The 15,980-nt window shown below is 42.0% G+C and overlaps 1 protein-coding gene across 4 annotated transcripts in view; it reads left to right on the top strand.

Annotated features, from left to right (window-relative positions):
• GAS6 (growth arrest specific 6) overlaps positions 1–15,980 on the top strand; it is an 84,690-nt gene that overhangs the window by 59,587 nt on the left and 9,123 nt on the right. For all 4 annotated transcript variants that reach the window (XM_061626724.1, XM_061626722.1, XM_061626723.1 and 1 more), the window contains 5 exons: positions 819–937; positions 2,251–2,440; positions 5,505–5,669; positions 7,456–7,624; positions 11,152–11,324. In XM_061626724.1, coding sequence (XP_061482708.1) covers positions 819–937; positions 2,251–2,440; positions 5,505–5,669; positions 7,456–7,624; positions 11,152–11,324 — 816 coding nt within the window. The remainder of the gene's footprint in view (positions 1–818; positions 938–2,250; positions 2,441–5,504; positions 5,670–7,455; positions 7,625–11,151; positions 11,325–15,980) is intronic.

Raw genomic sequence — 15,980 nt, 5'->3', positions numbered from 1 at the left:
CCAGAACTGAAAATGCCTCTTGGAGTCCAGTTTTTACACTTTCTGGACAAAAGCCTCGAAGGAGAATCCAACACTGATTGGATCAGGCAGGTGACCTTCCTTAATTTCTTTACCTATTATGAGTTGTATGGTCAAGGTAATAGGCTTTTTTTTGTGAAGACAGGTGGTGGTATTCACTTTTTAGCTAGCTTGATAAGATACAGATTTGAAGATGGGCTTCTCTCCTGAGGGCCAAACTTCTATAATTGCTTTTTGGATTGCATTGATAGGATTGCCAAAGGCCATGTCCTCTGCGTATGACTGGCAACATCCTCTCAGTTGAGATGACAACTCTTTTTAGCTTTTTCCCTCAGGTCTCTTTGCAAAGTGAACCAAACCAAACTGAAGCCATTTAGTGGCCACCTGGTTGGCCACTGTGAGAACGGGATGCTGGACTAGATGGGCCACTGGCCTGATCCAGCAGGCTCTTCTTATGTTCTTAAAAAACCATATAGGCTATGTTAGGGTGGAGTGTCTCTCAGGTCTTCTAGGTTTATAGGCTGATAGCCAGCCTGCTAACAACAGGTGACTGCTAAATTTGCAGTTCCCAACTGAAATTTTTTGTGTGGCATTACTGAGAGGTTGTCTGTAGTCTCCAGGTAAGCTGTAAGGTCAGGGTTACTATTAAGCAGTTGCAGTGCCATTGAATTATCAGTGTTTGCTGATCAAAGAAACCAAGGGATTTTTTTTTGGCGGCTTGTCATTTTTCACTTGTATCTAAATACTGTTATAAAACCTTTTAGTGCATGTTTATGTGTGCTTGGCTTTTCTCTTTGTAGGATATTTTGCCTTGTGTATCTTTCGCTGCTGCAAAAAGTGTTAAATCCCTCTATCTTGGAAGAATGTTCAGTGGCACACCTGTTATCAGACTACGTTTCAAAAGGAAACAACCTACACGGTGAGAATACATTTTTAATTAAAAGAGATGTCCTTCTTTTCCAAATGCATGATAAAATTGGGTGGGTGGGTGGATGGTGTGAGACTGATTATTTTTTTATGTCAGTAACCTGCTATCATTATTATAGACTGAATTCTAGAAGAGTGTATGTGGCTAGAGACACAGTATGATCTTCTATAGGCAGATGTCATTAGCAACATCATGCCACTATAAAGTAGTCTTCATAAGCAGGGATGGGGAATCTGTGGCCTTTCAGATGTTGCTGGACTACAACTTCCACATACCTGACCTTTGACCATGCTGACTGGGACTGATGGGAGGTGGAGTCCGGTAACACCTGGGGGACCACAGATTCCCCATCTTTGTCTTAAAGGTACCACCAGATTCTCTGTCATTTGTGCAATCACATTTGTCACCTTAGGCTGCAATTCTAACTGCACTTACTAGGGAGCAATCGTCATTGAATTGGGGGAGTCTTTTCAGTAAACATACTTAGGCTTGTGCATTGCTTATCATTACTGGGGTTCTTCCAAAGGTGTTTACAAGCATAGTTAACCATCCTTTATGTCCAGCTTTTGTACAAATAATCCTATGTGGTTTCAAAGTCCTTTAAATTCTTCCTTTTCACATTCCATTTGTGTATATGTCAGAATCTATTTGTGTTAGTGGCATGCATGACCCGTTGCAAAGCTGGCAGCACATTCCCTCTCCCCTCTTTGACACATGTACCTTGTACACATGAAGAATTTATGAAGGACACTTGTGGTGAGTGGAGGAAGCAAGATAGGATGGGAACTCCCCCCTCTTACACTTTATTTCTTCATATGCTTCTCATTGTCTTACCCCTCTGACACCTCAAGTACTTCTGCCACCAGTAGGTGTGATTAAGAGTGTTCCTTCCTCACTTTCTGGTTGCCTGTTCTCTTTTGTAATGATGCCTCATATAGCACATGCACAGTCTGAGGACTTGGAAGGGTCTTCAAAGGTCATCTAGTCCAATCCCCTGCTGATGCAGGAAATCCACTACTCAAGTGTCCATGACAGGTGTGCAAGCCTTGGGCATCTGGGGGAAGGAGTGGATGGTTGACCCCCGCCCCAAATTTCTTGACAGGTCTGTACCCTTGATAAATACCCTCATGTGTGTGCACAAGCTCTTATGAATGAAACCTGCCATTGACTATGTAATTATATATCCTCTATAGATAGTTCTTAAGTCTTTGAATTAAATCAGCTATATAGAAAGCACACTACGTCTTTTCTTCCTGAAACACTGCATAATGCTGGTTTCTTTTTCTTGACATCTTTGTGGTCAGACTTGTGGCTGAATTCGACTTTAGAACTTTTGATCCTGAAGGTATCCTTTTCTTTGCTGGAGGCCATCGAGACAGTACATGGATAGTCTTGGCTTTGCGCAATGGACGTTTAGAATTACAACTGAAGTACAATGGAATAGGCCGTGTGACCAGCAGTGGACCAGTTATCAACCATGGAATGTGGCAGACAGTGGGTATAGTACAGGCTGTTGTTCTCATACCTGTAACTGTTTAAGTCCTACACCTCCTAACAGTTTATTTAGAATTCTCTGTATTTCTCAAACAATGAATTCTGACACTTAATATTTTAATGCATAGTACCATTTTATTTTTCTATAACTTCTATTTTTCTACAACTAATTTTTCTATAAAAGTCACTTTTAAAAGTACTAAACTGCCTGCAAACTGAAGGCTTTGTTTTCTTAAATTGCTAAGTATTCTTGAATATTTTTGTGTGCAAGAGATGGAGACCTTGAGAGAGACTCCTTATTTGGTAAGGAATTAATAGATAAAACACATTATATGCTTTTGCTAATAGTTCCAGTTACACCCAATCGTATCTGGTTCTGTTCCTGAACTCTCATCAAAACAAATAATTTTCTCCATTCAATGGAACAAACATTGAATTTTCTCCATTCGATGGAACAAATATTTTTGTGTTTGTGTGTGTAGAGAGTATGGGGTGCTGACACTGTGTAAAATGATGGATTAGTTAAATGGTTTTGTTTATAAATAGTTAAGACTTACAGTGGAAATACCTAATGCAGCTGACATGCATACGCCTGTCAGCTGCTGCAGTCAAACCAGAATTTCTGGATTACATAATGGATTTCTTAACCTAAAAGCCTCACTGTAAAGAATGCCAACCTAAAAAAAAACAAACGAAATTAAAACATTACATTTATAAAAATTCCAGATTATTACTCCATTGATTGGAAAAGTGCTGAGTTTGTATGAAGACATTGTGGTCAAATGGAGTGTGTGTAGAATCCAGTGCTTATAATTACTGGATGGAAGAAATGTGGACTGGTAAATGCAATTATTTTGTAATTTGATGTAATAAGAGGTTTTCTGATAGATTGTGCAGTAGTTTTAATCTCTATTAATCTTCTTTTCTGTGCCAAAAATTATTCTTTTAGTTGCACTGTTCTTGCACTTGGTGACTTGTAATTCATGTTCTCCCTCATGGTTCTGCCTAAAAGCAAAACAGAGCTCACAGGAGATGAATAATAAATGTCAGTGCCCATCAGGCTTGGTGTATCTGCTTAGGGCTACACAATTCCTGTTGCTGTTGCTGTTATTGTTTGCAAATATTTCAGGATCAGAGGTTAAGAACAAAAACAAAAAAAGAATTAGTTTTTATATATCTACTTATATTCTGTTAGAATAAAAAGGAGCAGTTATGGGAGCAGGCTATTGTATTGATTCATCTAGAATCCTTTGACTTACATTGCTCCCAAAGGTTCTCCTTAAACTACAGTGCTCATATTTTTAAGTTTGAGGTTTTCTCCAAACTTCTTTCCTTTTAAACATTTTGGAATTATGTAGTCCTGATAGTTTCGTTTTTACATGTTTCTTCACATTACAGCATTATGTATTAGAAAAATTTGGTTATCGTTTCCACCTGCCCTATTTCATAACAGTCCCGTTGCTAACCATAGTTTGGTGCTTGCTGCCCTGGGTTCCTTTGCGAGGAAGGGCAGAATACATTCATTTAATAAATTAATGAATAAGGCTGTGCATGAGCTGCCTGCTTGTATATGCAGGCTGCGCATTTCCATTTTGCTCCTTCTTTAGTTGAGCAGGAAAGCCACGTTGTGGCTGGCTTAGCATTAGGTCTGAACCTGGATTTGTGATTTGTTTCTCCCAAACAAACCATTATCAGTAAGCCAAGAACAAGCCTTGGATTCAGATCATGGTTTATTTGGAGAGAAACAAGCCACAAACATTAGTTCAGACATAACACTAAGCCAGCTGTGCCATGGTTTATTTTCCTACTCAAAGGCAGGAGTAAAGCAGGAGGTGCTCAAGCTGCGTACACTGGCATACAGTTCATGCACAAGATAATTGCTTAGCGCTGACCATAGACCGTAGTTATGTCCGAACATATCCTGAAAAGCATTATTGGTATACTAATGTGCATGTGACACAGAACAAACTCTGGGGCATCAATGTTTCATGTTTCGGAAATCTAGAAAAGGGCAGTTTTAAGCCATGTACACATTCTGGCTGCCATACTATACTGAATGTATATATAAACAGCTTTCAGAATGTGTGAACAATGCCTCCATCAAGAGTCTCAGATATCAGAATTCTCAGAAACCAGTTCAGGATGTATGCTTATTCAGTTCAGAGGAATAAAGATTATATTCATCACGCGACTGACATCTTGAATCTATCTTTTGCTGTGGCAGAGAAAACAAAAGTTTGCATAGTGTAATTAGAGTGGCATGAAGCAGGACTGCTAATTGCTCCTATCTAAAAGAGACACCACCCCCCATCCCACAGCTTTTACCTGGTGTGAGGCTCCATGGTGCAAAGCTACTTGTAAGATATGGCACACATATCTGACAGAGGCCTTTGCCTCCCAACAGCCTATTGTACTCTCTCACGGTTCCATACTGGTGCTGAGAATTGGAAATATTAGTGCTGGAAACTAAGTGGATTGTATTGTCTCCTTTTTTTTGCAACAACAGAAAGTGGCCAGCATATAAAACCAGGGGAATATAAGGAAGGAAAACCAAAATGCTAGAAAAATAAGTGTTTATTTGTAATCCAAGCCCAACACGTTTCAGCCTTTGTATATTTAGGCCTTCATCAGGGGAATAAAGGCTGGCAAGAAGTATCTTCCAATAAGCAAACTGCTTTCACTGATGCCAATGCCTCCGTCTTGGATTACAAATAAACACTTATTTTTCTAGCATTTTGGTTTTCCTTCCTTATATTCCCCTCCTTTTTTTTGCACCATAGAGTAAAGGTCAAATTCTCAATCTTTGCATTGCTGTAGAATTCTGTAATATTGGCTTCACTTTTACACATACTTGACTTTCTTACTGTATGTGAAAAAGCAAAGAAAGCTTGATCATTATTGGGCAAACTCTGTCCTAAATTTCTGGAGACAAGAATGGTTCATGATTACCCGAGATGAAATTAGCACAAATATTGTTTTTTCTTTTGTGGATGCCTTTGCATCATGCAGGACTAAGCATCTAATATTTCCCTCTGAACTTCTTTGTGTGTGTTTTTCCCTTCAGATCTCTGTGGAAGAACTGGAGAGAAACTTGGTTATAAAAGTCAATAAGGATGCAGTTATGAAGATATCTGTCTCAGGGGATCTGTTTACTCTGGACAGAGGGCTTTATCAGCTAAACCTAACAGTGGCAGGTGTTCCTTTTAAGACTAAAGATCTTGTCCAGCTTGTAAGTGCTAATGTTAACCATATATAGATAGTAAACTAGCAGAAGGATGGTCAACTGGTGGCCCATGGTCAGATCCAGACTCTGAATCAAATTTATTTGGTTCCTAGCATTCATATAAAATTCATACTTGGACTGTGGCAAAATACCCAATTTAAGAAAAAAATCAATTTTATTTTTGATTTTGTATCCTGACTTTGTATCTGTGGACAAGGGGGGGGGAGAGAAGCAATCCCTGCTCCCATCATCCCTGTGCACTGCACCCCATGTACTCAGTCCCCAACCTTCCCTGTGTCAAGAAAGATCACATTTGTACTTGCATTCATTTGAACATGAGTAGAACTCTGTGAAGTCAGGGATCCTGCATCACCAGGGTTTGGATCTTGGGGAGAGTTCTACCTGTGTTCAAATGAACGTGAGTACAAGCCCCCCGCAGACCTACCTTGCTCAGCCCAAGGAGTGTTGGGGATTGAACATGTGAGGTGAAGTGCATGGGATGTTGGAGGTAGGCCCCTTGCCTGCTGTCCATAGATATGACATTCGCATGTTCAGGCGCATGCCTTAAGGGAGAAGGGGTCAAACTGGGGATTGATCTACATATTGCCTCACTGCCCAAACCATTCTTCTGGTAGATGCTTCTGAGAGTTCAAAGCAGAAGAACGCTTTTCCTGCTCTTGAGCTTGTCTGGAGTATTTCCACACAGGTTTCCTATTGGGGTTTCTCGGAATCAAACTTTGTATCCATAAATATTAAATAGAAAGCTGCCATATGTGTGTGTGAGAGAGAGGGGAGGGGGAGATCAGCCTACTCATCACCTTGACGTTTGCTGTGTGGGGATGTGGTACAGCCCCAGGACACACTGTGATACTTCCCTGCCTCACACACCTCTGTGACCATCCCCTGGTCATTCCTCCCCTGCTAATGACACAGCCCATGGCACAGCAGCTTCTTGACCAGGAGGAAGTGGCAGTGGTGAGTGCAGTGACAGCTGCAGATGGCTGCATTCTTTCCAGTTGCACACACTCTTGAGCAAGGAGCAGCCACAGCTACCTGCCTTCTCCCTCTTGAGAGATGGAGAGATCTGGCATGTTGCAGCAGTTGCTTCTTGTCCCATTACTGCTACTACTGCTAAAGCCCCCTTTCACTCCTCAGAGGAAGAGAGCAGGAGGAGACTGTTGCTTCTTGCATCGAACACCACCATTCCGCTTGCCTGCCCAAGTGACTCACAATGGCTGCTGTATAGCCACCACTTGCTCTCTCCTTCAAGCAAGTGGAAGGGGAGGCTGAGGATCCATTAATGCCACAAAAGTGTGCCAGTCAACCCAAAGGGGACCAGTCCTCACCATTGGAGAGAGAGAGGGCAGGCATTGGTGGCTATGGTGGGTCAAGGTCAGCACTAGTTGGTCCTCCTGGGGCACTGGGGGGACGACGACAGCAACTACCAGATGGTATCTGCCCTGATGCTGATCATGTCTGCCCTTTCCCTACTTTTAGCACAGTTGGCAGCTCATACTATATAATTTGGATGTGGCTGAAACTTTTTGAGATTTCACTCACTCTGCTGTAGTTATGCATAAAGTGAGCAAGAGGAACTACTTACATTTCCTGATATTTTTTGTTTGCTGTCATTTTATGATTTTATTGCTTTTCTGTGACCAACCTTGGAAATATTTGTATTGAAGAGAAGCATATAATTCTTTAAAATAATTCGTAAAATATTTTTAACCCATAACCCTCATTCCAAATTCAGCAGCAACTATACGTAAAGCTGTGATCTTTATCTTTTTAGATTAACCCACGTCTAGATGGCTGCATGAAGGGCTGGAATTGGCTGAATGGTGAGGATATGACTATCCAAGAGACGGTGAGAGTGAATGATAAGATGCAGTGTTTTGCAGTTGCAGGGAGAGGCTCTTTCTACCCTGGCAATGGGTTTGCTGTGTTTAATCTCAATTATGGTAAGTGTTTGGCATTATTATGCTGTGCAACGTGATGTATTTTAATTTTGCAAAAGGGTCAGTGTCTGTTTTAAAGAATGGAATGGAAATGAAGAAATCATAATGCTATCTTAAAATTGCTATAGCTTCCTGATTGAAAAAAATACTGAAGCTGAATTAGAGATTCAAGGAGTAAAAGAAAAACTATTAGATATCTTAAATCCAGCACAAAATAGGGAACTCTAATTTACTTTCTGCTGCTTGCACTTCCACAATGTATTTTTATATTTTGCTTGGGGTCTATATGGGTCTGGTCACAGCCTTGATTTATTACTGCAACAGCGAGGATCATTTTCTGTCTTTGGCCCTCTGGCAGTGTTGATTAGACCAAAGTCAATGTGGTCACCTTCTTGGTAACACGTGCTGAGTTCAGGCTAATAATCCTGCATAGACTGGACACAGTAGAGGCCTTTTGGGGATGATTAAAGACCCTCCGTGGTGCAGAGTGGTAAGCGGCAGTAACGCAGCTGACGCTCTGCTCGCGGATGTTACGCTGCAGCCAACTCAGAAGGGACAGGAAGGGGGGAGGCATGAATTTCAGGCGCCTCCGCAGTCAGAAGAAGCAGAGTTGGGGATTGTTGTGTCTGAGCAGGAGCGTGCGGGAGGGGGGCAGCCTGCTCTTCAGCCATTTCCCACGAGTAACGCCCTTTCCGAGGAGCGGAGCGCACCGCCCCCAGTTGATGCAGAGGACTTGGGGGAGGAAGTTTCAGAGGCAGTGCCAGCTCCTCCTTTCCCAAGCAGTTCCCAGGAGGATTCCAATGAGGCACCGCCTCTTGACCTCGAGCCTGTTGCTCGGATGAGCAAGTGGAGGCGCGGCCCCTGTCTCCTCGTTCCCGCCGCTGTGAGAAACGGACAGGGCAAAGACAGGAGTTACGAAGGAGTCAGAGATTACGTTCAAAAACATTTCCTATATAAGCCTGCTGCTCTCAAGGGGGGGGTGTCGCTGAGTTAACTTCCTTCACACGCTGCAGAGCATGTCTAGAGTATAGTTAGGGACTTTAGTGAGTTAGCATAGGATTTCCTATGAAGCGCAATGCTTTTGATGTATCCATTACTCTAATAAAACGAGATTTACTTGCACACACGCTCCAGCCTCATTCTTTCGGCTCTGGGCTGGACAGTGGCCGGAGTTCGATTCCAATGGAAGCAGCAAGTCGAATCTCTGGTAAAAGGGGTCGAGGTCCCCTCAGCCTTCCATCCATCCATGGTCGGTAAAATGAGTACCCGGCAGAGCTTGGAAAAGTTACTTTTTTGAACTACAACTCCCATCAGCCCAATCCAGTGGCCATGCTGGTTGGGGCTGATGGGAGCATAGTTCAAAAAAGTAACTTTTCCAAGCTCTGGTACCCGGCATATGCTGGGGGGTAAAGAAAGGCCGGAGAAGGAACTGGCAATCCCACCCCATATATGGTCTGCCTAATAAATGTTGCAAGACGTCACCCTAAGAGTCGGAAACGACTTGCACTATAAGTGTGGGGACACCTTTACCTTTAACATACACATCCATTCCAGCCAAGACTGAAATCAGCACGTGCTCCCTGAACGAAAACAGTGTTTTGTCATTTGAATGTACCTTGTGAGAAGAAAGTCTAAAACATACCAAAGGAAATACACAGCCAAAGATACTATCTAGAGTTAATGGGTCAAGCTGAAAACATTAGCATGTTTAAATCCAGTGTTTATGCATACACACTCAAGTGCAGACATAGATAGCTATAGGCAAAGCAATAGAAGTCTTTTTAAAAGCAATTTAAAATATAGGATTGTTGTATAGGATAGTTTCTTTCCATGTAGCAATTACATCTTCAGATAGGCATTTCTTTTTTAAATGTTATTTCTAAATTTAGCAATGCAAAGGACAAAAAACCAGTATTTTGCATACATATGCCATCAAAGCCCTGGACTCCTTTGGAAGAAAGGACAGGATAGAAATTTAATAAAATTAATAAGTTATTAATTCTCTTTGTGCTTTTTTTAAAAATAGGGTACCAGCCAGTACTCTTCCAATTAGTGCAATCTAAGGAAATTCACAAGCTAACATTTCCTATAGGATAGATGATCAATAGGACACTTGTTTATTATTACTGGTTTGCTCCAGAGAAGTCCCTTCCTTTGGAAATGATATTGACATGTCTCCAAGCCAGGTGTCTTATATGCAGACAGGGATCAGTCAGACAGTTTCTGCAATAGAGATGTATTGGATGATTTGGCTCATCTTGTCCCCATGTGGTGTTACGGCAGGAATTGGTCTGGGACCAGAGTCTGCTCAGCAAATTTCCCATGATGAATGCTTAGGTGTCCTGGAGGAAAGGTGTTTACCTTTCAGTATGGAGATCAACCAGGAACTTTGGAAGCTGCTATTTAGAAGTATATTTTAATAAGGGACTTCAGTCTGTGTCACCATGAGCCTTCTTAAGACAAGACAAACAGGATCTTTTCTTTGCACAGCCAGTCGTTTTTGAACTTTTTTGTTGTACATTTTTGTGAATATGTTATCTGGTGGCAGATATTCTGTACCATACAGATACAAGAATGTTACTACAAGGGAGGCTTTGTTTCTTAAGTACAAATGAAGCATTTATCAAACCTTAAATGTACTGGCACATATGCTTATTTTATTGTAAGCGTTTACTCCTACCATCTCAGCAACATTTAGAGCAGTGTCTGTAACAAACCAGACAAATTGAATTAACTCTCTTTCAGTTTTACATATAACTAGAATTGTGCCATAATAACAAGGAAGATTAAAATGTACTGCAGATAAGGTTGTTTGTTTCCTTAGGCTTTCTGCTCCCAATTTCAAAGTTGGCATTTTATTTATTTATTTATTTATTTATTTATTTATTTATTTAGTATAAATGGTGCTAGTGTGGTATCCATTCACAAAACACAACACTGAAATAAATGAGAAAACCCAGGGCTACAACTAGATCATATGGAGTATGTTCTACTTATTATTACACTTGTATACAGCCCCGTAGCCGAAGCTCTCTGGGTGGTTTACAACATAAAAATCAATATACATTCTTATATCTGCTTTGTTTCATTTTGCTATGATTTTTGTGAAAGTCGTCTTGTTTCCCCCTTAGGTTAGTTGAAATCAGATCACTCGATTACTTCCTAAAGCTCCAGGCTGATATCGAAGCTGGATGATGACACATATTACAGGAGCCTCCTAAGAATGTGTCCGGTTGATAGCCTCTGGCAATAAAACGTCTCCCTTCTGATTAAAAAAAGCTTAACTTTGGCTTCAAAGAAGCTAAAAGGCCATAGTGCTTTCTATGAAATGGATGAAGTAGAACAGTTAAAATAGTTTCACATGGAAAGGCAACACACTTCTTTTTATTGCTGATTTAATAATATGTTGCTGTTTTGTACATGCAGCTATCTGAATTTTTGGCCTCCCCCCCCAGATGAGGAAAACGTATTTACCCTTTGATTTTTAAAGTCTTGTATGCACCTAGTTTTCTTTGTCTCTCTTTCTGTAGCCCAGCCACTTGGCAGCAATGAAACTACGAAGCAATGGGAAGTAAAGGTAAACATTCTGATTCGGCCAGCCACAGATACTGGGGTGCTCTTTGCCCTCATCAGCAATGAAGCAACAGTCCCTTTGTCAGTGGCCCTGATTGACTATCATTCCACAAAGAAACTTAAACAACAGGTAAATATGTATTATTTTTAAGTTTGCATTTGGTGTTTCATTGAGGTTTGTAGGACCAGAAAAAGAATGACGCATAGAGTGCAAAGGCGAAATTAAAATACTGTAGTCAAGCAAAAGCAAATTTAAGTCCTGTCGATATAGGCCAGGAGCAAGGAACCTTTTCCAGGCCAAGGGCCAAATCCCCATGTAGACAACCTTTTGGGGGCCGCATGCCAGTGGTGGGCAGAACCAGAGTCAAAAGTGGGCAGTGCAATGAATGTGCATTTTACCTTTGTACAAAGGGCTGTGTGTAGAAGCTAGCCTTTCTCTATACTCCATCCAGGCAACCAAAAGGTATTCTCAATGTTCAAAGAGCAGATTTCCACTAGACAAAAACACTCAAGGAAGGGTATGAAGTAGGGCTAGTGAGAGATGTGGCATGGGGAGAGTGGGTGTCTTGGGGTGGGGGAATCCAGAGAGCCAGATAGAGAGGCTTGAAGGGCCACATTTGGCTCCCAGGCCTGAGGCTCCCCACCTGTGACTTAGGTACATTCTTTAATACCCTGACTGAAATTAGTAGGACTTGAAAGTCCAGTTTGCTGGGTTGTGCCTGAAATGTTTGGATACTGTTAGAGTTGAGAATAGCACAAAGGAGGAGGAAGGGAGTGGCATGGCTGGGATTGATTCTTGAGGTGCAATAAGTGGGCATGAGTAGCTTTCAGAGGAATCGCTGTGTGTTATGCTACAGCAAAAAGAAGAGCTTGTGGTGCCTTAAGCAATAACACACACACATTGTGGCATAAGCTTTCATGGGTCAGAGCGCCTGCTCTATCAGGCGCACCACAATAAAATTGTTCGGATAGAAACAGAGGAAGCTGCCTGTTATACAGAGTCATGCCCTTCGTCCATCTGCTCAGTATTGTCTTTTACACTGACTGGCAGCTGCTGTCCAGGGTTTCAGGTGGGGGACCATTACCAGCCCTACCTGGAGATGCTGGGGATCGATCCTCGGATCTTCTGCATGCAAAGCTTAAGGCTTTCCCCCATAACTTAACACACTGAGTTGCGACCTGTGCTTTTTTTGTTCCATTTTCTCTTTTAATACATTATGAATTGGGATTATATAGCCATGAGAGTGGCTGTATACTGTAGCCAGCATGGATTTTTTGCATTCCACAACGTTAAATTGAAAATATCCCCCATGCCATTCTGATGCTTCCCATAAGCATATTTCAAAACAAAATCTTACAAAACGTATAGCCCTGAACTCAGACGTGCTTGATTAACAACCCTCTTAAGTTTTCATGGCTATACACAAAATACTCAAGAGAGAATCAAGAGTTCAAAGTGTAAAACAAGGGGAGAAATTCAGACCCCTGTTGGACTTTTTTTCTGTCAGTGGTCTCATAATTTGTTGAAATTAATTAAAAATCAGCCATGTTCACAGAGTACCTGTAATCCTATTACCGGCCTTGCCCCATACTCTGTTCTTCATCTTCTGCAGTTTTTTAAAAAAAGAGCATGACTGATTTTTAATTAATTTAAAACATTTAAATTGGACTCTATGATAGCACAGGGCATGCTGAGTAAGAACCAACTGTCAGTATTCGAAAAGCCAGACCCACAGCCACCCATGCCAGACATTTGTTCCACTTTAAACAGTCATTGCTACCCCCAAAGAATCCTGTGAAGCGTAGTCTGTGAAGGGTGCTGAGAGTTGTTAGTAGACTCCTTTTCCCCTGACAGAGCTCCAGTGGCCAGAGTGGTTTAACAGTCAGCCCCTCTTCTGGGGATTGTAGATCTGTGAGGGGAATAGGGCATCTCCTAGCAACACTAGCCCCTCTTTACAAACTACACTTCCCAGGATTGTTTGGGAGATGTCATGACTGTTTAAAGTGGAATAAAGGTCTGGTGTGGATGTGGCCAGGCACAGCTTTGGTTTAAATTTGGGTGGGAGACTACAAGTGCCTGCTGTGAAATAAAAAGGTGAGGGGAAACCCTGAAAAACTATGATACTGGTCACAGTGTTTTCTGTTTGGAAAGGAAAGGGGCTTTCCCTCTGCCCAGGGCCTGCCCACTCAATCTCCTCCCCCTCCCTGCCCCTCCCCCAGGTCAGCTTCATCTATCCTAAGAATGATGGTACAGGCGTAAATCCCACTGAACTCAAAAAGCATGCAAATGATCAAACCTGCCCTGCCCTCCTCCTCCCTCTTGCCCCTTTCCTTTCCCTTCCTTCACTCTCCCTCCCCCTCCCTTTCCAATCTTTCCTCCTTCCCCTCCCCCTGTCCCCTGTCCCTTTCTTCACTTCCCCCATGGTCAGTTTTACCTATCCAAAGTATGATTGCATGGGAGTAATTTCCATTGAACTCAATAAGTATGTAAATTACCAAACCTACCATTCCCCTCCTCCTTCCTCTCCCTCCCCTTCTCCTCCTGCTCCCTTCTTCCTCTCCTGCCCCTCTTCCTTCTGCCCACTTTGGCCCTCCCTCCCCCCCTTCCCTCCCCCATGGTTAGTTCCACCTATCCTAAGCATGATTGTACAATAGTAAATCCCACTAAACTCAATAAGCATGCAAATGATCAAACCTGCCCACCTCCTCTCCTCCTCTCTCCCTTCCCCATGGTTGGTTTCACCTATCCTCAGCATGATTGCAGGGGAATAAATCCCACTGAACTCAATAAACATGCAAATGATCAGTCCATTCTCAGCAAACTTGCACAGGATCCCATGTGTTACCTCCCGGATTTAAAAGCAGATAAACTGACTAACAGGCAAAAAACACTTGCAGTTTAAGAACATACCTGTAGCCAACAGATATTTCTATCAAACTATAAAAAGCAGGGAAATTGGGCAGCTTTGTTAGTTAGTTAGTTAGTTAGTTAGTTTAATTAATTAATTAATTAATTAATTAAATATATATTCCTCCCCTCCTCCCAGTAGGAGCCTAGGGTGGCAAATACAGTGAACGCACCAAAAACATTAATTATTTTTTACATTAAGAAAAATAAATTTGACACAGATTTCTAGGATGAATAATAAGAGAAATATAATTTTCTTGGTTAGATTCTCTATAGACACAGTAGTAACACAGGAAAGAAGCAAAGTAAGAACACCAACAAGCATATAAAAATGTAATTCTCCATCTTTGGAGATGCAGTGCTGATTGCACGGGTTGCTACCACTCATTATATGCTCAGAGGCACACGATACCAAATTCTTCCAAGCTACACAGAAAGTGGATTGGACTGTGAAAGACCAACCCAATTTGGGTTTATGGTTTTACAAGTTTGTAGGGCAGTACAATATCTCAGAGAGGAGGTCAGGTCTCCTGCTCCCCTGGTGCATTCACTATAGCTGTCCAATTTCCCTGCTTTTTAAAGTTTGATAGAAATATTTGTGGACTCTAGGTATGTTCTTAAACCACAAGGGTTTTTTTTTTGCCTGTTAGTCAATTTATTGAACCCAAGGGAGATACTCAGATTGTACCAGCAGCTTTCCAACTAACAATACAGCATAATATACACATATATGTAATTAAGGACCAGAGATGTATGTCGATTAACAACAAAGTTTTCACAAAGGAGAATACTAAAGTAGTGAGAACAGAACCCAGGGCTATGTTAATTAACTGAGTAGGGTGGTTAAGTCTGTGTTAATAAGCAGATTTACTAGGCAGTAGATTCTATTGAATTCAGTGGGATTTACAGCTAGTTAACATGCTTAGAATCCTACAATTAGACAGTGATCCTGTATCCACTTGCCTGGGAATAAGCCCACTGCATTCAGTAGAGTTTTCTTCTGAGTGGACATGTACAGGATTATACTGGAAGACTGTAATCCTTACTTGGGAGTAACCCTCACTGACTACAATGGAACTTTGTCATGAGTTCCCAGCTACACCCTGGCCCAAGTGAGGGAGACCTCCTGTTTGCCCTTCCCCTCCAGTGACCTTTCTACTGCCACCAGGTGGGAAGTCTTCGTATTTCCCTAACTGCCTCCCACCAGGCTGCCTAAGTTCTACTCAACACCACAAACTGTCTCAGGGACTAAGAGCTCTGCATGCATGCTGTTTTTATGCTGCCAGGGAATGCTTGCAGCAGAGAGGTGTGAGCCTTGGGCTTACCAGTTGGAGTGACTGGTAACTCAGAACTTCCTTTTGATTACTGCAATGCGCTCTATGTGGGGCTGCCTTTGAAGATGGTTCGGAAACTGCAGCTTGTGCAAAATGCAGCGGCCAGATTGGTAACGGACTAGACGGTTCAAACATATAAAACTGATTCTGGCCTGCTTGCATTGGCTGCCTGTATGTTTCCAAGCTCGATTCAAGGTGCTGGTTTTAACCTATAAAGCCTTACGTGGCTTGGGACCACAATACCTGATGGAATGCCTCTCCTGACACGAACCCATCCGTCCACTACGCTGAACATCCAAGGCCTTCCTCCGGGTGCCTCCTCCAAGGGAAGCTGGGAGTCTGGCAACAAGGGAAAGGGCCTTCTCAGTGGTGGCCCCCAAATTATGGAATGATCTTTTTGACAAAGTGTGCCTGGCGCCAACATTGTTATCTTTTTTGCGCCAGGTCAAGACTTTCCTTTTCTCCCAGGCATTTTAGCATGTGTTTTTAAATTGCTTTTTAAAAATGTGTTTTTTAAATTTGTATATTTGTTTTTAATGTTTTT

The sequence above is a fragment of the Rhineura floridana genome, chromosome 5, assembly GCF_030035675.1.
Source record: "Rhineura floridana isolate rRhiFlo1 chromosome 5, rRhiFlo1.hap2, whole genome shotgun sequence".
In the NCBI taxonomy this organism is placed as follows: Eukaryota; Metazoa; Chordata; class Lepidosauria; order Squamata; family Rhineuridae; genus Rhineura; species Rhineura floridana.
The sequence above is the reverse complement of the archived record's forward strand: the minus strand, read 5'-3'. Positions and strand labels throughout refer to the sequence as shown.